At 43.0% G+C, this 27,265-nt stretch overlaps 1 protein-coding gene across 1 annotated transcript; it reads right to left on the reverse strand.

Moving 5' to 3' along the window:
• On the reverse strand, window positions 1-25,574 carry LOC139479176 (transmembrane protein 272-like). Its single transcript, XM_071261980.1, has 5 exons — window positions 25,521-25,574; window positions 3,466-3,574; window positions 2,224-2,283; window positions 1,443-1,655; window positions 1-397 (listed from the first exon to the last, which is right to left on the reverse strand). The coding sequence occupies exons 1-5, from the start codon at window positions 25,572-25,574 to the stop codon at window positions 144-146; spliced, it is 690 nt and encodes a 229-aa protein (XP_071118081.1). The 3' UTR covers window positions 1-143.
• Window positions 25,575-27,265: the final 1,691 nt, after the last annotated feature.

The raw sequence follows: 27,265 nt of genomic DNA on the forward strand, positions 1-27,265 counted from the left end.
TTCCTTGGCAACCATGTACTGATAGTCTTGGCAAGGGCTGGCGGGGTGGGGGTGGAGGATGGGGGTGAATGTGGGTCTGAAGACAAAACGTTTACATTGCGCGTGACGATGATGATTGATGTAGCGATAAATACCAATTTTGATTATATATGAGTGATACTGTCTGGGTGGTCCGTCTGCCCGTCCTGTATGCCGCGCAATGACGTCCTTGTGCAAGTCTGGTATATGTATAATGACGTCACAGTCAGTAACACAAACACAATAATGAGTCCAACAACAATGTATGCTGACGTCACAAGGCCAAATGCAAAATAATACGCTGTAACGTCACAATAGGTGGTCCTGATGGAGTCGTGAAACTGCACTATTTTCTCTACACTGTAGATCCACACTGATCCTGCAACGAAACAATCACAATGAGACTGTTGACACCACAGATGAAAAAACTAAAATATTCTTAAAAGTATATGTTGAATTCAGAAAATATTCCTAAAAGTATATGTTGAATTTAGAAAATATTCTTAAAAGTATACGTTGAATTCACAAAATATTCTTAAAAGTATATGATGAATTCAGAAAATATTCTGAAAAGTATATGTTGAAATCATACACACACATTTGATTATGTTCATATTGAATTTCGTATTCTGAAGTTGAATGAATTATTTGTCTAAACATATCCATCACTCACTCACACAACTATCTACTCACACAACCACTCACTATCACATCCACTCACTCACACAACCATCTGCTCACACAGCCACTCAATCTCATATCCACTCACTCACACAACCACCCACTCTCATATCCATCTACTCACACATCCACTCACTCTCATATCCATCTACTAACACAACCACTCACTCTCATATCCACTCACACATCGACTCACTCTAACATCAATCTACTCACACAATCACTCACTCTCACATCTACTCACTCTCATATCCATCTATTCACACAACCACTCACTCACACAACCACTCACTCACCCAACCACTCACCCACACATCCACTTACACATCGACTCACTCTCACATCCATCTACTCACACAATCACTCACTCTCAAATCCACTCACTCTCACATCCATCTACTCACACAACCACTCACTCTCACATCCACTCATTCACCCAACCACTCACTCTCACATCCACTCACACATGACTCACTCTCACATCCATCTACTCACACAATCACTCACTCTCCCACCCACTCAGTCACACCACCCAACTCTCAAACACTCACCAACACGTTTATATGCTCTCCTCCCTCCTCCACCCATAAACACAATGTGTTTCCCAGACTGTCAAAGCTTCAGCTAGTGTAATTAGTATCGTGCTTCACGTATCCAGCTTATACAGAGCTGGTGGTCATTGTCCTGTACAATATAAAGGCTAAGTGCAGAAAACTGCAAGCTCCATACATCGATAAACCCACCTGCCAAGTTCCACAAGACGAGAAAGAGTACTAGTATTTTCAGGAGGATGCTCGTGTTATCGAGTCTATTGATATCCGAGTCACTGCACTTCTTTCTCTCCACACACAGTCGGATAGCTGAGATGCCCGTATGTAGAGCCAGGATGCTGCCGTCGACCAACAGGAACACGGGAATGGCCGGCTCAAAGGGACATAACTCCTTCTTCTGTATACCTGTGGCATAAAATTTTGTATTTAGTTTTCTTTTGCAAAATACCGAAAAGCGGTAATACAAATTCGTCTGCATAAAAGCTCAAGTTTACAACATTCAAGTCCCAAGTGAATCTTTCAAGAAGTGTCACGGAAGACATGAAGTGGACATTTCCAAATCTGACCCATCAGTGACAAAAATGATGACGATGCCATATGTTCCCGAGTTTTGTCAGGTGAACATTTGACTTGCCTTTTCATGTGTTTGTGACGGGTGCCACCGGTGGGGCAGGATACACTCACCTTTTCGTGAACACCTGGAGTCATCACTATTTGATAACGATTCATAAACACATGCGCATGATCGGAATCGTTCAATCGACTCTGATATTAGCAGAGGTGTCTTATACATAAGGAAAGAGTCCGTACATTGTTTAGTTTTTCTTGATATCGTTATATAGATATATATGTGTTCGAGAGAATAACTCTGATATATGAGGTTAAAATATTAGAAAACTATAATATGATTAACAATAGCAATTAAACGTGAGAGAAACGTTCTGTGCAGAGCTGTACTATTTGGGGCACTTACCGATGAAGAGCATGCTCACAGTTATACAGATGCTGCAAAACCTCACACATTCCCGTATCACTGGAAATATAGATTATAGCGTTTAGTGAGAATGAGAATAAAACATATTACTGCCAAAACAATATCTGATCAGCTATTGCAACATTTAGTCATAAGTGACACAGACAGATACCATCTTCAGGATAATGCAGGGTTGCATCCCAAAGTAATGCCAGGATCCTTTTATCGTGGGTTCCAAGTAAATATTCGCACCGAAAGTCAACATCAACGACCTGTGTTACGTTACCTACCTCCCGATATGACGCTCACGCCTGTACGACTGAAGTACCGTTCAAATATGTACGGTTCATAACTTTTGTGACAATCCAATTACATGTCCTGTGGCAACATTTCGATACGTGATAGGCAGCAAACTAAAATATGCATATTCCCACAGAATGAGTAAACGAATGAAGTTTTACACCGTTGTCAGCAACATCCAGGTGTTTAACAACGGCTTCAAAATTCGAGATTTAACATATCTTATTTTCTTAGGTCCAACAAATAATGTCTATGAGTGTCAAATAAGTTCCAGCCATGAGACTTTGACGTTGAATCAGCAAACGATAAAACACATGCAACTGTGGTAACGACTCAGTGACATTTCCCAGCCAAAACATTGCAACTCCAATCATACTCAAACGGCTTGAACATATAAAAAATACACATACATTGTGAATATGAGAGACATATAAACATACCACAAACTGAGTGAGTGAGTGAGGTGTTCCGCCGTGTATATAACTCAGCGATACCGAAGCTGGTTGACACCAAAAGTGTTTTTCGCACGCTGTACCCATTGTCAAAGATTTACCCATATAGATACAATACCGACCACACAATCACAAAAAAATACTGTAATTCATATACCTATGCCGTATATCAAGTTTCACCCCAAACAATTTTCGTATTGTAAGTATGGAAGCGCTGTCACAGTTCGAACCAGTCATTAAGGTATTTGATAAATGCGTATATGTTGAAGCTGGATGACTAAGGTATGATTAAAGATTTGGAGATAACATCAGTTGTGAAAGCATGGTCGTTGTTCAACACCGTCTTCATGTATGAAAACTATATTCAGCAGATAAGTCTAGGATGATGATTAGTGTTTATAACCTATCATTAAGGTTTTAAGTCACAACACATTTAGATGTATCCTGCGATATGACATCGATGATAGACTATTACTAACATCGACCTTACCTCTGTTTCTAAAGCAATCTCTCAGGAAGAGGTATGATACGCGGAAAGGGCTGTGTTTCCGCTTCTTGATCTCTTGAGCTGCGTTTCTGTTCTTGGCACAGCATACATACTGCAAAAGAAAACATGTACCCTTGACAAGGTCATCATATGTATGGAACAGAAAACATGTACCCTTGACTAGAAGTCATAATATGTGTGGAACAGAGAACACTGATCCTTAACTAGAAACCACCATATGTATAGAACAGAGAACATGTGCCCTTGACTAGAGGACATTATATGTAGAGAACAGAGAGCATGTACCCTTGACTAGAAACCACCATATGTATAGAACAGAGAGCATGTGCCCTTTACTAGAGGACATCATATGTATAGTACAGAGAGCATGTACCCTTGACTAGGGGACATCATATGTATAGAATAGAGAGCATGTATGCTTGACTAGAGGACATCATATGTATAGAACAGAGAGCATGTACCCTTGACTAGAGGACATCTTATGTATAGAACAGAGAACATGTACGCTTGACTAGAAACCACCATATGTATAGAACAGAGAGCATGTACCCTTGACTAGAAACCACCATATGTATAGAACAGAGAACATGTGGCCTTTACTAGAGGACATCATATGTATAGAACAGAGAGCATGTACCCTTGACTAAAGGACATCATATGTATAGAACAGAGAACATGTGCCCTCGACTAGAGGACATCATATGTATAGAACAAAGAACATGTCACCTTGACTAGAGGACATCATATGTATTGAACAGAGAACATATGCCCTTGACTAGAGGACATCATATGTATAGAACAGAGAGCATGTGCCCTTGACTAGAAACCACCATATGTATAGAACAGAGAACATGTGCCCTTGACTAGAGGACATCATATGTATAGAACAGAGAACATGTGCCCTCGACTAGAGGACATCATATGTATAGAACAGAGAACATGTGCCCTTGACTAGAGGACATCATATGTATAGAACAGAGAGCATGTACCCTTGACTAGAAACCATCATATGTATAGAACAGAGAACATGTACCCTTGACTAGAGGACATCATATGTATAGAACAGAAAACATTGAACATACGTGCACTGAAACAGAAAACGTGACATGCACTTGAATTAAAAACGCCAAAATGCACTGGAATAAGAACATGGTACTGGAATGGAAACCGCATTTGGAAGCGGTAAATGCCATTTGCACTGTACTAGCAAATAGCGTATGAACTGTGTCGAAGGAAAATACAACCATTTACACTGAGTAGAAAACAACAATATCACACAACTGAAATGATGCATCAACTGCATCGTAACAAAATTCTGACATATGGAGTGCAATAAAAAATAATCCTCATTTCGTCATTGTAATGTTAGGTTGATTTGTGTAAAAAGTTTATTGTTATTTTTTTGGCATCTTTTCCTTAATGCCCTGACAATGAATTCACAATGAAAATCACTGAGACATCGTTGTTGCTACTCATATATAATATAGACATGCATGTACTACACACGTTGTACCACAGTATATATACTCAGTATATACACGTATCTACCACATTCACTGTACAGTGCGCCTCACTATGCCTATGCTTGCTCTAAGGCGAGAGCATTGATTTTGTACATCCCTCTGGTGTATCAAATTAAAATCTCCCCCCCCCCCCCCCCCCCCCCCAACTTGTATTTAAGATGATGAAGCAAATATAAGAATGGGCTAGCGTGTCCTTAGGCCTCGATCGGAAACAATGGAATCCACATTGGGGTCCATTGTCGCGTGATTAGATCAATTAACTAATAGGTGATCGATATGATAGTCTGGTCATTCGGATATCGTCGGTCAGTCACATTCGTGCTTAGATGCATAGTACTGGCTTCATTAACACAGGGAGATGGACGGGGTGGTCTAAAATGGCTCATGGATGGAGATGTTTACAAGATCGGATCTGACTACAGCTCATGAAGATCTTGGCGGCTGAAAACGAAACTTCCCTTGTCGAAGTCTCTAATCTCGTTGTCAAATGCAGGAACACAGTGTGGCTGTTGACGGAATACATAGTGACAAACGTAATCAGTATTATCATTACTCATTTTAAACATGTAACCTAATCAATATCTGGATCCACCGTCTTCTCATAGTGCATCGTGTGCTACCTCCTCATCGTTGTGAATAGTCGGTACCGGTTGCGGTAATTTATTGTATTTAAAATTTACTCATATCTCCCAAGTTACTGATATCTTCATCACTCCAGTATTATGAGATAAATGGAACTCAAATCCGTGGTAGGGTCTGTAATTTGTACGCCTTAGGGCTTCTCTGCCTGAATATTTAATAGGAAGCATGATAACAAGGTACAATTGCACAATCACTACAATATTAGCCCCGCAACACTCTTCATCGGGACACAGGAAAACAGAACACGTGAAGAAACACTATTCAAGGAGGGACGTAACACATGCGACACATATCACAGGGGAAACAGGACACACAGGGGAAAACACAACAGGAAACAGGAAAATATGAGGAATTATACCACATGAAAGAAACATGCGAAATGTAACACATGAAGAAACATGGGAAGTATAACACATGAAATTAAACAGGACACATGAAGAAACAGGACACAGGGGGACGTATGACATGAGGGAAACATGAGGAAATATAACACATGAAGAAACATGGGAATTATAACACATGAAGAGACATGGGAAATATAACACATGAAAGAAACAGGACACATGAAGAAACAGGACAAATAGGGGAAATATAACACAGTAGGAAACATGGGAAATATAACACATGAAGAAACATTGGATAAATAACACAAGGACATCGCACCCAGGAGCGCTTTCTACAACATCAGTGGCCGGATTGTTCAACAATACATGTTGTGTTTCAGACAAACTCTGCAAGTGTAGACAAGGCCACACGGACATCTTTGGCTAACATTCTGTGTTGACATGACCACACTTTAGTTACACGCGCTCTTTGTGGGCGGCTATCTAGTAAAACATACCACGTCGTCTTATGTTTAATCAAACTAAAATGTCAAATATCTTAAAATACATTTGAAAGCGTGTGTGCAGTGGAGCGTATTCAAACACGCTCATACCAAGGACGCAAACTAACGTCATTTGTTCACTTCATACTTCGTTCACATCCTTTGCTCATGTGGGCAGTTTATAACGTATGCATAACTAATTGTATTTTTATCATATTAACACAAAAAACAAGCACCTCCTAAAAATACAAATCACCATTTTGTGATACTACGAGATACAGAATGAATACCCATTCGATGTGTAGGTTGAAGCCAACGTCGAGGTTGCCGTCTTTCTCTAAATACCAGTAAAACGGGGATCATCACCTCACACTGCGATGGTGGTTGTTGAGGTACAATTGTGAGAGGGATTTGTCCATTGCAGCAGTCTTGCTATAGTTAAACACAAATGCAGTACGGGTACTCAGATTGCAATAGTACTGAGATATTTTCATAAGTCCTACCATTCCACAGTGTGTGTTCTTGGTTTCCTTGACGTGCTGACCAAGTGTAACACCTACCCATCCTGACTTCTTGAGGATAAATTATGACCATTTTCCAAAAGGATACCCACATGTCCCCTCAAGTAAAGTGCATTGTTGGTAAAAAAAGAAAGAAAAAATGAACAATAGTAGAAATAAGTAGCAGCAGTAGAAGTAGGAAGTAGTAGAAGAATAGTAGCAGTAGTAGAAGTAGGAAGTAGTAGTAGAATAGTAGCAGTAGTAGAAGTAGGAAGTAGTAGTAGAAGTAGGAAGCAGTAGTAGAAGTAGGAAGTAGTAGTAGAATAGTAGCAGTAGTAGAAGTAGGAAGTAGTAGTAGTAGAATAGTAGCAGTAGTAGAAGTAGGAAGTAGTAGTAGTAGAATAGTAGAAGTGACAGTAGCAGTAGTAGCAATAGTAGTAGTAGTAATAGTCGTAGTCGTCGTAGTGGTAGTAGTAGTGGTGGTAGTAGTAGTAGTAGTAGTAGTAGTAGTAGTAGTAGTAGTAGTAGTAGTAGTAGTAGTAGAAGTAGGGAGTAAGTTTGTTTGTTGTTTAACGCCACAATCAGCAAAAGTCGATCTATATAACCGCGGTCTATAGATAATCGACTCTGGACCAGAACATGGACACCATGAGCATCAATCTACGTGCGATACGATGACATGCATCAACCAAGTCAGCGAACCTGACCACCCAATCCCGTTAGTCGCCCCTTACGTCAATCATAGACGTCATTTACGGCAAGAATGGGTTGCTGAAGACCTATTCTACCCCGGATCTTCACGGGTCAGTAGTAGTAGTAGTAGTAGTAGTAGTAGTAGTAGTAGTATAGTCGTAGTAGTAGTAGTAGTAGTAGTAGTAGTATAGTCGTAGTGTAGTAGCAGTAGTGGAGTGAGTATAGTTGTACGCAGCTTTTAGCAATATTCCAATATAAGAAGGAGGGGGACACCAGAACTGGGCTGCACACATTGTACCCATTTTGGGACTCGAACCCTGTCCTTGGCGTGACGAGCGAACACTTTAACCACAAGGCTAACAAACCGTAGTAGTAAGTAGTAGTGGTAGAAGCAGCAGTCGTGTCGCAGGCTATATTTGTTACTTATGTGTTTTTTTATCAATCATGAGTCACCAACTTCTCACCTTACCTTGCTAGCAAGTAATCTGATGTTGGCATGTACAGCCCACCTTACTTGTGGTCAGCCAAGTACATCCTGGACTCTAGCACAGGCAGTTCCTGCAAAGTGCCATATAACGATATGTGGAGTGAGCGTTGAGTGCATGCTAAATTGTGATATAGTTGCAAGTCTTAATTGTTTTATCTTAACATGCAATAGGTCTTTTTTTTCAAGTGAATTATATTGTAGATAATTCTGGATGTTATTTGTGACTCCCAGGAGAAAAGGGGACCTTATGGGTGCTAGGATACAATTGTGCTTTGACATCATAAAGACGGTTACCTCAACTTATTTCAGTGAAGATTGATATGCGTGATGTTATTATCTCTGTAATAAATATGTATTGAAGCTTGTGAAGTGTATTTTTGTGTTCCGAAGATGCTGTAGTTTTAAAATATAATGAAAAGTCAAATTGTGATTTTTCACCCATAAGGTCCTCTATCGCATCCTTTATCATAATTGTTATTTTGATATTGAAAGAGCCATATGCCATGAGAAACATGCAAAAGTAAGTATTTTACATTGAGAATTCCATGAGGTACAATTTAGTGTTTCCAAAACTATATGTTTTAATGTGATACATTTTTATTAATTACTGGTTTTAAAAACTACACACCTTGCCGGACAATCCGGCATATAACATTAAATTAACATCGGTTAGAGCACGGTATTGTTGTTAACACGACAGTAGTAGTAGTAGTAGTAGTAGTGGTCGCAACAGTCGTAGTCGTAGTAGTAGTCACATGGCGACTTTGGAGCACTAATGGGTCTTCTGAAGTAGCAGCATTTCAAATGAACTTTCCTCTCTTTTTTACACTACCTTGAAATTACCGGAAGAAAAAAACCTTAAAATAACCTGTTATGTTCCTGATAATTAACGGTCACCATTATGTTTTGGGCATCAGATTTAATCTGCCAAGCCATGTTTGTTTGTGCTCAGGGTATTTCAACAATAAACGACGATGACATTATTAATGACTTAATACCTTAAAAGTGAGTTAGTGAGTATGGTTTGTACACCGTATTTGGAAATATTCCAGCAATAACACGACAGGGGACACCAAAAATAGGCTTGACACATTGTACCCATGTCGGGAATCGAACCCAGGTCTTCGGCGTGACGAGCGAACGCTTTAACCACTAAGCTACCCGACCGCCCCTATTACCTTTATAAGTACCCCAATTATTGGAACAAACTATTCTCCAATAATAATCTTGATTGTAAAAGTATCCAGTTTATTACAATGGCATCATGGTAAGGAGACACCTTCGTCATCAAACGTCAATATGTTGACAATAAACGTTTTAAGTATATACAAAGCACTCATGCTATGATAAGATGAATTAATTGCAGGACGTCGTGTTTATAAATGTATTTAAGCAGGTATTCTGCAGGTTGTCCTCGCTGTGATATAAACATCTCATTTATCATACTCTTCCTACAATTAACCTCAATCAGCAGATGTAAGGCACGTTGTGAAGTCTGAAGGACATCGTCCACGGATAGTTTACCCCTTGACGTTGGGAAACATTTGCAGTCCATTTATGAATATGTCTTTAATACAGGTACATTGACAGCAGGAGCATTACATCATTATCATATGGATCTGGTCGACGATAACGAACATAAAAGACTTCATAAACATGCTTGGTAAAGATAGTGTGTCTATAATGTGTCTGTCTATAATGTGTCTATAATGTGGCTACGCCACCCACTGAGGCCCCGTGGGTGAATACGCCCATAACGCATCCACATCTTCACCGCGAGCAAAATGTCGAAGAGTTGGATGGGCGCTCTAACACTGTACCATCATATGTCTCTGGTGTGGAGTCCCAATGGGCAGTTACAATGTTATCGGAAGGTGGTGGGACAGAATTATATGGGCTGATAACAGACTTTAGGCGTTCACCCTCACCCCTAAATTACCGACCAGTGCATTTGAAGATGTTCAGTATTTGTGGTGTGGTAATCGTCGTCGGTGTTTAGGTTCACATGACATGGAAGATGATAGCTTGAAGTGATGCATGGCATTGATTGGCTGGTTACATGGCCTAGTGTGGTCAGTTGGCCAGAGGAGAAAACGATGACCGTGGTCGACGGACCCACAGCGTCAGATCGATGGACAGAAAATGGGGGGAAGCAATAAATGAGAGTTTCATTGGGACCGGCGGTTTGTGTTCTCGGGGTAAATTCAAGACCCGCAAGCTGTACTATAGGTTGATTATGGGTCTATGAAGTGGAGACTGCTTGGTTTCCGTTATCACGATAAGGATTGGAGTATGTTACAATTATAATATTTACGAAACATGATAAAAACAAAGAGATAATAAATGATTTACTGATGAATGCACACTCGTGGACTCATTTTTTATGCAATGTATATAATAAACTGAGATCTAAGTGCATACCTCAGAAATTTTATGCAAATCCATCCCAAAATTAATTTAACATGTTAATGTCTTCAGTGAATGTACCTACTCTGTAAAGACTCAGCCACTTGTGTCTACAAAGCTCTGCACCTTAGATCTTCGTGTATATGAACAATATGCCTTGTTACATTTCCGTATACACTTTGATGTACCATGGGCCTATGGCCTAGACTTACTGACTAAATATTTACTACTACCATTTAACAGATTTCCTAACGTCAACTCAAGAACTTAAACTCGATATATTTGAGGGTTTTCGAGCTGTAAAAACCAGCTGTGCCACTCACCGAGTCACTCAGTCATAACCGTTGCCCTGTCAACTATATCTCCATTCCTATGGCTTTTATCAGGTAAAGGTCTACGATCTGCATAACCTGAGCGTTTCTCCAAAATGGATGGTACCTGGCAAAGTCAGATCCAAAGGGGTCTCAGTTGTCATCGACTTAACACAGCACAAGTGAGCAAGTGAAGTTACTCAGTAACTTTTACAAAACCACATGATAGGTGATCGAAATCAGAATCAAAATGAAATTGAAAAACACTTTAGTTTAAGAGTGACCCCTCACAAATATGGACGACAGGATAAAACATGGAACTAAATGTGCTGCTTTACAATGATTTACGTCCCTCCTAATATCGATCTAGGCTTTATTTATTAAAATTTATTGACAGACTTGATAAAAACAAAATAAAACACGATTCGTAAAATATCAATTTTATTCTACATTTGTGCAATTTTGGGTCGGCAGATCCGTTACGAGGAAAAAACACCTTCGCATCCATTCATAGTATGCAGCATTGTAGGATTGTCTTTTCACATATTGTCTTGCCTGGAAAGTTGTATTATTGGAATAACTACAATTACTGGGAAGCTCATAGCAATCTGTCACCTCCACGAGGAGAGAGGGGGCAATAGACATGCTCGATTTTGAAAATTGCCATAAGTGTCATCCACATGTGTGATTTCGTGGAATAAATCCCTGCTAACTCGGTGTAATATGATCACAATCATCATATTGTTCGTGAAGGCCCCAACCCCCGCAGCATGTCTTGCACACTATTCTGGGCTGGTGATGAATGGTGTGTGGTGATATTGGTCCTCGCCTCAGGGGGCAAGAAGGGATAGGAGAAGACGGGAGCTATAGCCCCTATCTGTAATCATTTATAGCCAATACCAGGATTACATCAAAGACATCGACAGTTAAAAATATGGAGAATAACAAGTGTCATTAATTCTGTAATGTGGGATTGGTTTAGACAACTCAAAACAATGTCTGAAATAACTGCCGACCTCCCGAAATACATCGAGTAGATGGCGAAGCGTAACTCAATGTCTCCAGGAATACATCTGGCAGATAGTTAAAGTTACAGAAACTCAATGTCTCCAGGAATACATCTGGCAGATAGTTAAGGTTACGGTAACTCAATGTCTCCAGAAATACATCTGGCAGATAGTTAAAATTAAATACCTCAAAGTCTCCAGGAATACATCTGGCAGATAGTTAAAGTTACTAAAACTCAATGTCTCCAGGAATACATCTGGCAGATAGTTAAAGTTACAGTAACTCAATGTCTCCAGGAATACATCTGGCAGATAGTTAAAATCAAATACCTCAATGTCTCCAGGAATACATCTGGCAGATAGTTAAAGTTACAAAAACTCAATGTCTCCAGGAATACATCTGGCAGATAGTTAAAGTTACAGTAACTCAATGTCTCCAGGAATACATCTGGCAGATAGTTAAAGTTAAAGTAACTCAATGTCTCCAGGAATACATCTGGCAGATAGTTAAGGTTAAAGTAACTCAGTGTCTCCAGGGATACATCTGGCAGATAGTTAATGTTACAGTAATTCAATGTCTTCAGCAATACATCAAGCAGACAGCAGACAGTCTTCAGAAATACATCTAGATACATCAGATAGTTAAGGTTACAGTAACTCACTCTTTCCAGGAATACATCTAGCAGATATTTAAGGTTACAGTAACTCATTCTTTCCAGGAATACATCTAGCAGATAGTTAAGTTTACTTTAACTCAAATGTTGTGGGTTGGTTCAAATATAGAAAGTGGTTAAGTATTTCCATAATATGAGCAGATTTTACTATATCACCGATGAAGCAAATATAAGTATGAGATGATGACGCACGTCCTCGTGGGGATTGAACAAGCTAAAGAATAAACAGGCAACAGTCAATGGCGGTCGCCTCACAGACACAAGTGGTAGGTGAACAGATGGTGCCAGTCAGCCAACGGTCAATGTTGGTCACCATTTGATTAAACTGGTAACAAGACAGGTGATGTCAGCCAGGCAACGGTCAATGTTGGTCATCATACAGACAAACTTGTAACAAGACAGGTGCTGTCAGCCAGGTAGCGGTCAATGTTGGTATCATACAGGCAAACTGGTTACTAGGCAGGTGATGTCAGAAAGGCGACAATAAATGTTGGTCATCACACAGACGAACTGGTTACTAGACAGGTTATGTCAGCCAGGCAACAGTCAATGTTGGTCATCATACAGACAAACTGGGAACAAAACAGGTGGTGTCAGCCAGGCAACGGTCAATGTAGGTCATCAAAGAGACAAGCTGGTAACTAGACAGATGATGTCAGAAAGGCAGCGGTCAATGTTGGTCATAATACAGACAAACTAGTAACAAGACAGGTGATGTCAGCCAGGCAGCGGTCAATGTAGGTCATCAAAGAGACAAGCTGGTAACTAGACAGATGATGTCAGAAAGGCAGCGGTCAATGTTTGGTCATAATACAGACAAACTAGTAACTAGACAGGTGATGTCAGCCAGGCAGCCGTCAATGTTGGTCATCATACAGACAAACTGGTAACTAGACAGACAGACAGACAGACAGACAGACAGACAGGAGATGTTCTGACCATGTACAATATTGCTCTAAAGACGGTAGACATACCGACAGATAGACGGTGTTCTGATAATGTACTATAGTACTCTAGTGACGGCAGACAAGCAGACAGGTGGTGTTCTGACCATGCAAGCAGTATAGCACGCTAGTGACGGTAGACAGACAGATATCATGCCACAACGAATTAGGTTCTCCTTCGTCAACACAGCAGTGATGGGCGAAAGGTTAAATGCAAATTTGGACTAAAGTAACGTCAACAGTCTGGAAATATGCTGGTTACGACACAACTAATGCTATTAAAAATGACGCTTACAGCAGCGATACGAGACAGATAATATGATTCACCTGTCCCCCGGGGCCTAACCGCGGCATGGGACAGAATCGTTACAGCGGGGTCACTCGGTACATGTAGCGTGATGTGACACCACATGACCACGAATCATTAGTCAGTCTTCATCAAACTAGAAAGATCGATAACCTGGAGTGACATTCAACACCAGATTCCAACGCCGGCCTTTATACGCGTTTACCATGGTTACCTATGCTTGCCGAAAAAGGCGACCATGCTTGTAGTAAGAGGCGACTAACGGCATCGGTTGGTCAGACTCGCTGACTTGGTTGATGCATGGCGTCGTATCCCAAATGCGTCGATCGATGCTCATGATGCAATCACTGGATTGTCTGGTTCAGACTCGATTATGAACAGACCGCCGTCGCTGGAATACTGCTGAGAACAACAAAGAAACAAATAAATACAAATAAGGTATGGTTGGTGAGTTTAAACACCTGTTTTACCAGTTTGTCTCTATGATGACCAAACTTAGATTATTTGAATATGAAGGTGGTGCAACGTAATTTGGGACAAGGGTAACGCAGGGTTAACATGTTTACCTCTTTAATGAATCGCACAAGCGCTGAAAAACAAGAATCATTATCAGGACAAATCGGGGATTCGAACCCCGTTCTAGGATTCTGGCACGTCTACAGGACAGCACAATACATTACGCCACCTAAGAGGGCTTGCCAACCCGTAACCAGGGTCATCAAGAGACGATTGGAATAACAATATGGGCAACATCACAACAACGTCCACATCGTCAAGCCTTTGTCCGCACGGATGAAGTTTGGTCTGCACCATCAAGCGTGCATAGTGTCCATAACATCACCAAACGGGAGCATTATACTCACACACTCCAACAGTGTAGCATCAGTGATGTCGGCCTCGGTCTGATGGTAGATTGATCGTGGTGACAGACGCTTGTACATGATGTTTGTAATGCGTTAATGATCAATTCCATGTAAACATCGCATGGTAGTAATATTTTCCTTTTAATCGAAGTAAAACGGAAGTGATTCAGTACTGCCTCTAACAACCACAGTTAATCTACTTTGATGTACGCTTTTTGATTGATTTTAAAGGAACATTTTTTCATATACCTTTTAGTACGTTTCCAACTTAATGAAATTAACTGTTACAACTTTCAGCTATTAATTTCTTGATAGCAGATTGACATGCTCACTGTTGTCAGCTGAGCAGAAACCAAGAATCTGGTTTATTAAATTCAGAGCGCAATGAGTGCCCAGATGACTCCTACAAAGCTGTTCCCCCTGATTACTTTTCTCTTTCTCTTCCCAATTCCATGTGTCTGAACGTCTTGTCCCGATATAAACGCCACTTTGAACATGCAATTTACATGATTGCGCCATCGTAATTTGTCCGTTTGCATCAAGAGGTGTAAAAACACGAAGAAAGATGCACAACAGAACGCGTCTGGTGCATCACCTGCGCTCAGAGTCCACACAACCAGCCGTCAGAAATAATCTAGAATCAATTGTTGAATGCTAAGCAATTTCCCCCAACACGTGCAAAGTGCTGACCCCTGGGTCGGCCGTGATGGGAAATATAATGACGGACGGACAGAGCAGGGCACACTATGGTTTGCATTGATTATATAATTGCTGGCGCGTGGACAAAACAGTGGGTGACAGGTTTTAATGATGTAGGAGCTGAATTTCTTCGGTGAGAATACGGGATTGGTTTGGCAAATGTTGAGAGCAATCAACGATGTCTCGGACAGGAGACCTTGTTTTGTAACGTCTTCAGAGATTTGGATGGGGGGATGCTATGAAGAGCGATGGTGAGATTAGATCCGTTGGAGGTTGAAGGCAGTGTGTCTTGTCATGTGATACTTGGATGGGTCGAGGGGCGAGGTTATATATTCCTGGGAGGTTAAGGACAACGTGTCTTGTCATGGGATACTTGGATGGGTCGAGGTGCGAGGTTATATATTCCAGGGAGGTTAAGGGCAACGTGTGTTGTCATGGGATATTTGGATGGAGAGAGGGGTGAGGTTATTTCATTGGGAGGTTAAGGATTGTGTCTTGACCTGGGATACTTGGATGGGGCGAGGGGCGAGGTTATATATTCCTGGGAAGTTAAGGGCAACGTGTGTTGTCATGGGATACTTGAATGGGGCGAGGGGCGAGGTTATATATTCCTGGGAGGTTTAGGGCAACGTGTGTTGTCATGGGATACTTGGAAGGGTCGAGGGGCGAGGTTATATATTCCTGGGAGGTTAAGGACAACGTGTGTTGTCATGGGATACTTGGATGGGGCGAGGTGCGAGGTTATATATTCCTGGGAGGTTAAGGACAACGTGTCTTGTCATGGGATACTTGGATGGAGAGAGGGGTGAGGTTATTTCATTGGGAGGTTAAGGACATTGTGTCTTGACCTGGGATATTTGGATGAGAGATGGTGAGATTAGATCCGTTGGAGGTTAAGGGCACTGTGTTTTGCCATTGGATGCTTGGATGGAGAGATGGTGAGATTATATCTTGGGAGGTTAAGGGCAGTGAGTGTGTCTTGAAATGGGATACTTGGATATAGCGAGGGATGAGAATATATATGTGGGAGGTGAAGGACGGGGGATCTTGATGTGGGATACTTGAATGGAGTAAGGGATGAGATTATACATTTGGGAGGTGAAGGGCACTGTGTCTTGACCTGGGATACTTGGATGAGAGATGGTGAGATTAGATCCGTTGGAGGTTAAGGGCACTGTGTTTTGCCATTGGATACTTGGATGGAGAGATGGTGAGATTATATCTTGGGAGGTTAAGGGCAGTGAGTGTGTCTTGAAATGGGATACTTGGATATAGCGAGGGATGCGATGAGATGGAGCCCATAACGCCATGAACTATCTAGATGGAGCCCATAACGCCGTGAACTGTCTAGATGGAGCCCATAACGCCGTGAACTGTCTAGATGGAGCCCATAACGCCGTGAACTGTCTAGATGGAGCCCATAACGCCATGAACTATCTAGATGGAGCCCATAACGCCGTGAACTGTCTAGATGGAGCCCATAACGCCATGAACTGTCTAGATGGAGCCCATAACGCCGTGAACTGTCTAGATGGAGCCCATAACGCCATGAACTGTCTAGATGGAGCCATAACGCCGTGAACTGTCTAGATGGAGCACATTAGTTAACGCCATTAACTATTCAAATTAACGAAGTGTTCATGCCATGACAGCATTAGTGAAGTGTTCACGCCATGGCAGCCTTAACGAACTGTTCACGTCATGGGAGCCTGAGAAAAATATTCACATTATGACAGCGTTCACGAAGTATTCACGTCACGGCAGCGAAAGTATTCAGTGACTGCCGCCATAGTTATTCCGTCCATTATGTATAACTTCCCTTGGGCGTTAACAGTATCAATTAACATTCCTAATGATCTGTATGCCGTACACAGGAAGGCTTCAGTAACTCCTGTATATCTATATAATATTTAGGTATTAATAACATTTGGCAATATGTCAGATGCAGGAAACAATAGTAAATTAGAATGCACATATATCTACGTACATCTGGGGCACATTGCAGAAGTCGCACAAGTAGCAACAAAATAAAGTCAATATACAACAACAAACAACAACAACAACAACAACAACCAAACAATGCGTGAACTCCACACAGTTAAGCATGCTCAAAGACCTACTTTATTACCCCGTTTCAATGGATCAATGTGCATTCTTATTTAATTCTCAACTCCTTGGGGAAGATACCGAGGGCAAGTCGTCTGTAAGGTTAGCAGTCACATTACCATCTCATCCTACCAGGTACACATATACTGCTCGGAGAACTGAGTCATATTTCGGCTCTTGCCCAGGGAGATACCACATGTATAGTTCATAGTCGGACTGATGTGTGATGGGGACTACACCATGACGTCACCACTGAAGAGCCTATGACGTCGTTGGCGTTTGAACTATGACCATGCAGTTGTAAATCACTCTCTTATTCATGCCATGACCGGGATACGAGAGGTATTGATCATCTACTTGTGTGTTGGTCGGTGTGCAAGACGCTGCACAAGTGCAGATGATCTCACAAGGGCTTATGTCGTCATGGTTTGATTTGATGAAACAGGGATTTATTGCTGTCAGTACGTCTTTCCCTGCACACAGCAGCCGCGAGGCATATCAGCTAGTATGCCATACAGCTTACTGCCCCTGTCAACAACACACCTCCAAAGGCCAAACAGAACTAAACCGATACCTCATAGAGCAAACAAACAGCTCGAACCCTCCTACCTCATACCAACGTACATACACCTCACAGACGTCACTGTCCTCACGTATACAGACTTCACAGACGCCATTCGTCTCACGTACACAGACTTCACAGACGCCACTGTTCTCACGTCCACAGACGCCACTGTAACTACGTCCACAGCTTTCACAGACGCCACTGTCCCCACGTACACAGACGTCACAAACGCCACTGTTCTCACGTCCCCAGACTACACAGACGCCACTGTCCCCACGTCCACAGACTAAACAGACGCCACTGTTTTCTCACGTCCATAGACGTCACAGACGACACTGTCCCCACGTACACAGACTTCACAGACGCCGCTGTCCCCACGAACACAGACGTCACAGACGCCACTGTCCCCACGTGCACAGACTACACAGACGCCATTGTTCTCACGACCATAGACGTCACAGACGCCACTGTCCCCACGTCCATAGACGTCACAGACGCCACTGTCCCCACGTGCATAGACTACAATGTACACAGGCGCCACTGACTCATACCCGTGAAGGTCCGGGTCAGAATACATGCTGTTCTTCAGCAACCCATGCTTGCCCTGAAAAGGCGACTATGCTTGTGGCGTTAAACAAGCAAACAAACAAACATTGACACACAGACCCTTCAGATCCAGACCGACAGGGTTCTCGTGATACATAGACCATCATTCTCATCCGACTCAAAGGCCCCGCCAACCCACCAGACCTACCGATCCACAGACCAAATATCACTCCACGTGACAAGCGCGTCTACACCCGCCTTACACATATGCTATACACGGACACGTCAGAAACCTGTGATTGTGGGTTCGAATCCCGGTTCGACCCAATTATGTTTCAAGGTTTGTCAGCACTATACCCTTGCTCGTGGGTTTCACCAAAGTGGTAAACGTCTGATACTTGCATCACTTCGGGGTTTACTTCGGGCTTTGCTCCCACATTAAGCTGACACGCCGCGATATAACTGTAATACTGTTAAAAGCGGCGTTAAACCCAACTCACTCACTCTTGCACACGAGTGAGTGAGTGTGGTTTCACGCCGCATTTAGCAATATTCCAGCAATATCACGGCGGGGGACTCCAGAAATGGGCTTCACACATTGTATCCATGTCGCTTCGACATGGTAATAATTTTAAGATTTATGTCTTAATGATCCTAACGTCCATATGTTTTATAATACCAGGCTTGGCTGGCTGGCTGGTTGTAAAACGTTTAGCCGATTTTGCCGTAAGGATGGATCGATACATACCCGGAAGTAGCGGTCTCCCCCACACACAGCCTCAAGCCAGGTAAACACACGCACTCACACAGACCTCGGCGAACCTGCCCGATACATACCACTGAAAGGTAGTTTAACAACTGGCTTCTATTTTATTTGCGTTCATGGGGATATGAACATAAAAACGCAGTGCGCATACTGTACGCATATTTCCGCAATGTGTGCTCATCGGTTTTTAGTTTACAGGTGAGGTGAAATGTGGTTTATTGCACTTATATAGCGATATGCATGCATGTGTGTGTGTGGCTGCTTGTACTAGTCCGGACTGAGTGCTAGCCCACCATGCCGAAGTTTAACATGAATACCCCACTCAGACACAGTATACTGACTCCGAGCCGGCCAGTCCTCGTTTTAGCCCCTTAATGCCGAGCGCCTGTCAGAATAACAACAAGTATCATATTTTAACGTCTTTTGGTATAACGCGGGCGGGGATCGAACCCCGGACCTTCCGCTCTCCGGGCGGACGCTCTATTACTAGACCACGGAGGAGGTCTTTTAGTTTACAACTCCATGAACGCATAAAAAGCATATTAAAGTCAATTCTTATGCTTTGTGAGGGAGTGAGTACTGCTTTACGCCGCTTGCAGCAATATTCCAGCAATATCACGACGGGGGACACAAGAATTGGGCTTCACACATTGTACCCATGTGGCGAATCGAACCTTGGTGTTCGGCGTGACGAAGGCTTTAACCACTCGGCTACCCCACCGCCCCTGAATTGTTATAATAATAGAAACGTAAACAATAATAACTCCACAGATTGTTTAACGTCTAATCATTAACACAAAAAACTGTAGGCAACAAAACGAAATAATTGACATCTTTTCAATAACGCAACGCAAGCCCCGCCCATTCTATTATCTGCCAATCAAGAAATAGTAGTCCGTCAGTGGGCGTGGTCTATCTCCTTTCGGTTTATGGAAACATAAACGAAATATCTGCTCGCAAAGCCAATCAAATGTCACGGAATAACTAGCAATATATTTATTGACATGAATATTGAGGCCCACTACCAACAATTTCAACGTTTACGAAAAGAAAGAGATTAAAGAACCCCTGCGTCACCGGGGGCAGGGTCAGAGGAGTTTACAATAAAACTGCTAAAGAGTAATACCTTTAATTGATTAATCACACACCTTCAAATACCTCCGGGTATTGTCGGAATTGGTGTTGGTGTGGGTGTGGGTGTGGGTGTGGGTGTGGGTGTGGGTGTGGATGTGGATGTGTGGATGTGGGTGTGGGTGTGGGTGTGGGTGTGGGTGTGGGTGTAGGTGTGGGTGTGGATGTGGATGTGTGGGTGTGGGTGTTGGTGTGGGTGTGGGTGTGGGTGTGGGTGTAGGTGTGGGTGTGGGTGTGGATGTGGATGTGGATGTGGATGTGTGGATGTGTGGATGATGTAGATCTATGGATGGTGTGGATGGTGTGGGTGTGTGGATGTGTGGATGGTGTAGATGTGTGGATGTGTGGATGTGTGGATGTGTGGGAGTGTGGATGTGTGGATGTTTGGATGTGTGGATGGTGTGGATGATGTAGATCTATGGATGGTGTGGATGGTGTGGATGTGTGGATGGTGTGGATGTGTGTATGTGTAGATGGTGTGGATGGTGTGGATGTGTGGGAGTGTGGATGGTGTGGATGTGTGGATGGTGTGGATGGTGTGGATGTGTGGGAGTGTGGATGTGTGGATGGTGTGGATGGTGTGGATGTGTGGATGGTGCGGATGTGTGGATGGTGTGGATGGTGTGGATGTGTGGGAGTGTGGATGTGTGGATGGTGTGGATGTGTGGATGTGTGGATGGTGTGGATGTGTGGATGTGTGGATGTGTGGGTGTGTGGATGATGTGGATGTGTGGATGGTGTGGATGGTGTGGATGTGTGGATGGTGCGGATGTGTAGAGGTGTGGATGTGTGGGAGTGTGGATGTGTGGATGGTGTGGATGTGTGGATGGTGTGGATGTGTGGATGTTTGGATGGTGTGGATGTGTGGATGGTGTGGATGTGTGGATGGTGTAGATGTGTGGATGTGTGGATGTGTGGATGGTGTGAATGGTGTGAATGGTGTGGATGGTGTGGATGGTGTGGATGTGTGGATGGTGTGGATGTGTGGATGGTGTGGATGTGTGGATGGTGTGAATGGTGTGGATGGTGTGGATGTGTGGATGTGTGGATGTTTGGATGGTGTGGATGTGTGGATGGTGTGGATGGTGTGGATGTGTGGATGGTGCGGATGTGTGGATGGTGTGGATGGTGTGGATGTGTGGGAGTGTGGATGTGTGGATGGTGTGGATGTGTGGATGGTGTGGATGGTGTGGATGTGTGGGAGTGTGGATGTGTGGATGGTGTGGATGGTGTGGATGTGTGGATGGTGTGGATGTGTGGATGGTGTGGATGGTGTGGATGTGTGGGAGTGTGGATGTGTGGATGGTGTGGATGTGTGGATGTGTGGATGATGTGGGTGTGTGGGTGTGTGGATGATGTGGATGTGTGGATGGTGTGGATGGTGTGGATGTGTGGATGGTGCGGATGTGTGGATGGTGTGGATGTGTGGGAGTGTGGATGTGTGGATGGTGTGGATGTGTGGATGGTGTGGATGTGTGGATGTTTGGATGGTGTGGATGTGTGGATGGTGTGGATGTGTGGATGTGTGGATGGTGTAGATGTGTGGATGTGTGGATGTGTGGATGGTGTGAATGGTGTGGATGGTGTGGATGTGTGGATGTGTGGATGGTGTGGATGTGTGGATGGTGTGGATGTGTGGATGGTGTGAATGGTGTGGATGGTGTGGATGTGTGGATGTGTGGATGTGTGGATGTTTGGATGGTGTGGATGTGTGGATGTGTGGATGGTGTGGATGGTGTGGATGTGTGGATGGTGTGGATGTGTGGATGTGTGGATGGTGTGGATGTGTGGATGGTGTGGATGGTGTGGATGGTGTGGATGGTGTGGATGTGTGGATGGCGTGAATGGTGTGGACTGTGTGGATGTGTGGATGGTGTGGATGGTGTGGATGTGTGGATGGTGTGAATGGTGTGGACGGTGTGGATGTGTGGATGTGTGGATGGTGTGGATGGTGTGGGTGTGTGGATGGTGTGGATGTGTGGATGGTGTGAATGGTGTGGACGGTGTGGATGTGTTGATGTGTGGATGGTGTGGATGGTGTGGATGGTGTGGATGGTGTGGGTGTGTGGATGGTGTAGATTTGTGGATGTGTGGATGGTGTAGATGTGTGGATGTGTGGATGGTGTGGATGGTGTGGATGTGTGGATGGTGTGGATGGTGTGGGTGTGTGGATGGTGTAGATTTGTGGATGTGTGGATGGTGTAGATGTGTGGATGTGTGGATGGTGTGAATGGTGTGGATGGTGTGGATGTGTGGATGGTGTGGATGTGTGGAGGGTGTGGATGGTTTGGATGGTGTAGATTTGTGGATGGTGTAGATGTGTGGATGTGTGGATGGTGTGGATGGTGTGGATGTGTGGATGGTGTGGATGGTGTGGGTGTGTGGATGGTGTAGATTTGTGGATGTGTGGATGGTGTAGATGTGTGGATGTGTGGATGGTGTGGATGGTGTGGATGTGTGGATGGTGTGGATGTGTGGAGGGTGTGGATGGTTTGGATGGTGTAGATTTGTGGATGGTGTAGATGTGTGGATGTGTGGATGGTGTGGATGGTGTGGATGTGTGGATGGTGTGGATGTGTGGATGGTGTGGATGGTGTGGGTGTGTGGATGGTGTAGATTTGTGGATGTGTGGATGGTGTAGATGTGTGGATGTGTGGATGGTGTGGATGGTGTGGATGTGTGGATGGTGTGGATGTGTGGATGTTGTGGATGGTGTGGGTGTGTGGATGGTGTAGATTTGTGGATGTGTGGATGGTGTAGATGTGTGGATGTGTGGATGGTTTGGATGGTGCGGATGGTGTGGATGGTGTGGATATGTGGATGGTGTGGATATGTGGATGGTGTGGATGGTGCGGATAGTGATGCTACTACTACTACTACTACTACTACTGCTGCTGCTTCTGACAATGCTACTTATTCCATGGCATCAGCTCCTATCACTACAGGTACTTCCACTGCTGTGGCCGTGTTTCGTGTCAGTTGATCCAACACTTCTACAGATCATTGGTCAACATTATCCAACAGGCTCAGGCTTGCAACCCAACACCTCAACCTTCCACTTACCCTCTAAGTGACATTTTTATCGCCGTAAAATAGTTTGTTATTCACATGATTAAATCAGTATTGTCCTTGGGGAGGTTGGTCAGCGTGAGCTGACGTTTGTATTGTGCTAACCCTGAACCAGCCAGCGTCGAGTGACTGCAGACAAAGACGCAGCCTTCACAAACACAATGGTGTTACATGACTAATGTTTTATAGTCAGGGGGTTTCCAGGTATATGCTAATATTGATGGATGGTGATCGCTGCCGTGAGTCAGCGGCTCATAACAAACATGTCAAATGCTGGATTCACACAGCAGCGTTATAGACCTGCAGTTGATAGCCACTTGGTACAGAGAGGCGTAGGCAATGGTATCTGTGACGGACATACATCGTGTGACGTAATGATCACTCCCTTTCACTTCCGGTTTAGACCCGTGAAGATCTGGGAGAGAATAGGTCTTCAGGAACCCATGCTTGTCGTAATATCAAGGCCCTGAGTTGCTCCACTGTGTTCGGCTGCTTACATAACGTAATGGAGCCTTGGGGAATCAGGTGTAATATCCAAACTGTATTCCTCCTGTAGGCAGTCAAGTCCTCAGTTTATAATGTGGGCTTCCTGGTGTAACGGTAGTACAGTACAAACAGCCTACCGTATAGCGACAGACCTGAATGATGAATAATGAATTATGTCACCCACATGTACAAGTCCCGTCATTGGGAAAAAACGGGCATTTATTCTATGTATCTATAGTATTGTTTTATGTCATAATTAAAATAACACCAGTGACGTCATTAGAAACAGTATGTTTAATGATGTGGTCACGACAGCAAAATTTGGTCATTTTAAATTTAAAAATAGTTATAATTTTTTTCATGATTTTTAAAATGAAAAAGGGCTGTGACATCCTTCCTTTTGACGAAAAGTTGGAAACTGTGGTCAAAAGGAAGGATGTCACAGTGATATTTTTATATAATTGTGGGTTTTTTTAAATAGAAAATGACAATTATAGTTGTAACGGAAACTGTGGTCAAAAGGAAATGTCACACTGATGTTCTTATTTACAAAATGACAAAATATGTAATAAAATAGAAATGAAAGATATGTTTTCCACGTCTAGGTATATGTTTCAGGCAGTAATTGAAACTATATTATCCTTGGTGTTTAGACTAATAGGGTTGGGATTGCTCGGAATTTCAGTATGTGTTGATTTTTATACTGGGGATCATTTGGAAACCTCATGTCGTCATCCCAGCCTCGTTATACAATCGCCTCTTAGGTCAGGATACAATTTGAAAAAAGGAAGCGGATTCTCCGATCTATAAATACTCACGACTGTTTTTTGTCACCGTCATAGGCAGGCGATGACTGGAAATAACTGTGTATAACACTAGGTATTTCAGCTGATGCTAACTCGTATCTATGCCACTGTTGTGTAGTTATATAAGCAGACAGCTGCCTATTTACATGTGGACATCTGTAATTCCATATACCGTTACTCTGACATGAGCGTGTATATGTGTTGACTCATCAACATGTGATGAAGATTATACAATAAATGGACGCATTAAAAATGAGTTGAAAAAGAGCCTGTTGGAAAAAGATGAGTGGGTTTTGTGATATGGTAATTTTTGTCGGTAGACGTGCACTTATATAATCACTTAAAAATATTATATGAGTTAATTATAGTGTTTTAATAACTTTACACTTAGAATCTCTATGACCTATAAAACCTCCTAGGGTTGTTTGTTCCCCAGGGTTGTTTGTGGATCCGATCTTCAAAACATACATACGTAATTCAATTATCATTGAACCGTTCAAGCAAGTATCCCTTTCTGCATGGGAATTGAGCAACGTGTTTGATATTTGACCGACACTGCAATGGTTAATTGGCTAATTTCTGCACAATCAGTGCAGCATGAAGGTTAACGTACCGCGCACCGCTGCATTTAGTCCTTGCACCATAACTGCACACTCAACAGGTAGGAGTTGACGTCTTACCTGAGCTCCTTCATCGACGACATCGCCAACTCCCAGTAAACACTGTGCGTCCATGTTGCTGTCTACCTGTATAATGCTTCCTGTTTCTGCCCGGCTTGATTACAGGTGAGCCATAGCTCATCTTACCTGCCAGGTAAGAAAGGTGAATGCTGCTGGCACACGTCGTAATGAGCTGACTGAGTCCGAGCTTATACAAGAGGCCTAAGGCACACTCTGACCCGACTCACTGCTAGATTGTCATGAAGGTCAGCGGACAAAGCCGGGGTGTTTATACTGCGCCTAAATAAAGAAATGAACGTGAACGAGACTCTAACACAAAAGCACGTGTTGCCTAAATAAATACCGACGTTGTCCTTGAGGACCATGAAGAAATGTATGTCACAGGAGCATGTGTACACATGCGTGACACTGTACATTTGTGTGACACTGTACACACAGCGTAACTGTCATAAACATGTGACATAAATTAAGTGAGGAAATACATGAGTCATCTCATTGTGTGTGCCTGGGCGGGGGGTGGGGGTGGGTGGGGGTGGATGGTGGGAGGGGCAATGCTTGTCATAAAAGGCGTAACAATGCTTGTCGTAAGAGGCAACTAACGGGATCGGGTGGTCAGGCCCACTGACTTGGTTGATACATGTCATCGTATCTCATTTGCGTAGATCGATGTTCATGATGTCAATCACTGGATTGTCTGGCCCAGACCCGATTATCTACAGACCGCTGTCATATAGCTTGAATATTGCTGAGTGCGGCGTTAAACAACAAACAAACAAACAAACAAACATTGGGGGTCCACCTTGTGTTTAAGGCGTTTCTCGTCACGTTGAAGACCGAGTTCGAATCCCTCATTGGTACAATGTGTACCATCTGTAAGTGTCCCCCTTATGTCATAGCTGAAACATAGCTTTGCGCAGCCGTAACCCACTCACTCATCTCGTTCTGTGGATTTATAACAAACAGTATGGTTTCACTTGGAGACTTCGAATTAAGACAGACAGACAGGTTTGTTTGCATTAAAGGCCACATGACCTAAAGTACAAAAGTTTTTCCATCATAGTGTGAGTTACTACATGAAAATATACAGACTTAAATTAACAAAATTGCTTAAGGGGAATACTTCTTAAAAAGACGTGTTAAGAACTTGGTAAATGGCAATAATACTCTATTTATCAGATGAAGTACGAGTACATAGGTTTTGAAGTGAATAATACTGCTTACTTGACAATTTAGGTAATAACAGTCTGCGCTCAGCTTCATAATGTTTACAAACATATATAACAGGAATTTCATCTTCAATTGCGTTTAAATGTTTACAGGTGTCACGGGTGGCCCATGCCACTCGTCTTAGGCGCCGCGATTCGCTGTGCAGAGTTGCGTCCCTTGGGCACGCCAGAAACCTATGAATGTGGGTTTGAATCCCGGTTCGCCCTGATTATGTTTCTAGGTTTGTCAGCACCATACCCGTGCTCGTGGGTTTCACCGAAGTGGTAACAGTCTGAGACCTGCATCACTTCGGGCTTTCCTCCACATTAAGCTGACACGCCGCGATATAACTGGAATATTGTTAAAAGCGGCGTTAAACCCAACTCACCACTCACTCACAATGTTCACAGAACATTATCATCAGTTGTTGTCGATACACCACATCGTAGATGCTGTATAAAGAAAAACATTACAGCCAATTCTAAACTTTGTTAATAGACGTAGGGACTCCCGGGGCATTTAAAGAGACAAATATTTTT

This window comes from Haliotis cracherodii, unplaced genomic scaffold (assembly GCF_022045235.1).
Source record: "Haliotis cracherodii isolate W230 unplaced genomic scaffold, xgHalCrac1.p SCAF_4, whole genome shotgun sequence".
Taxonomy (NCBI): Eukaryota; Metazoa; Mollusca; class Gastropoda; order Lepetellida; family Haliotidae; genus Haliotis; species Haliotis cracherodii.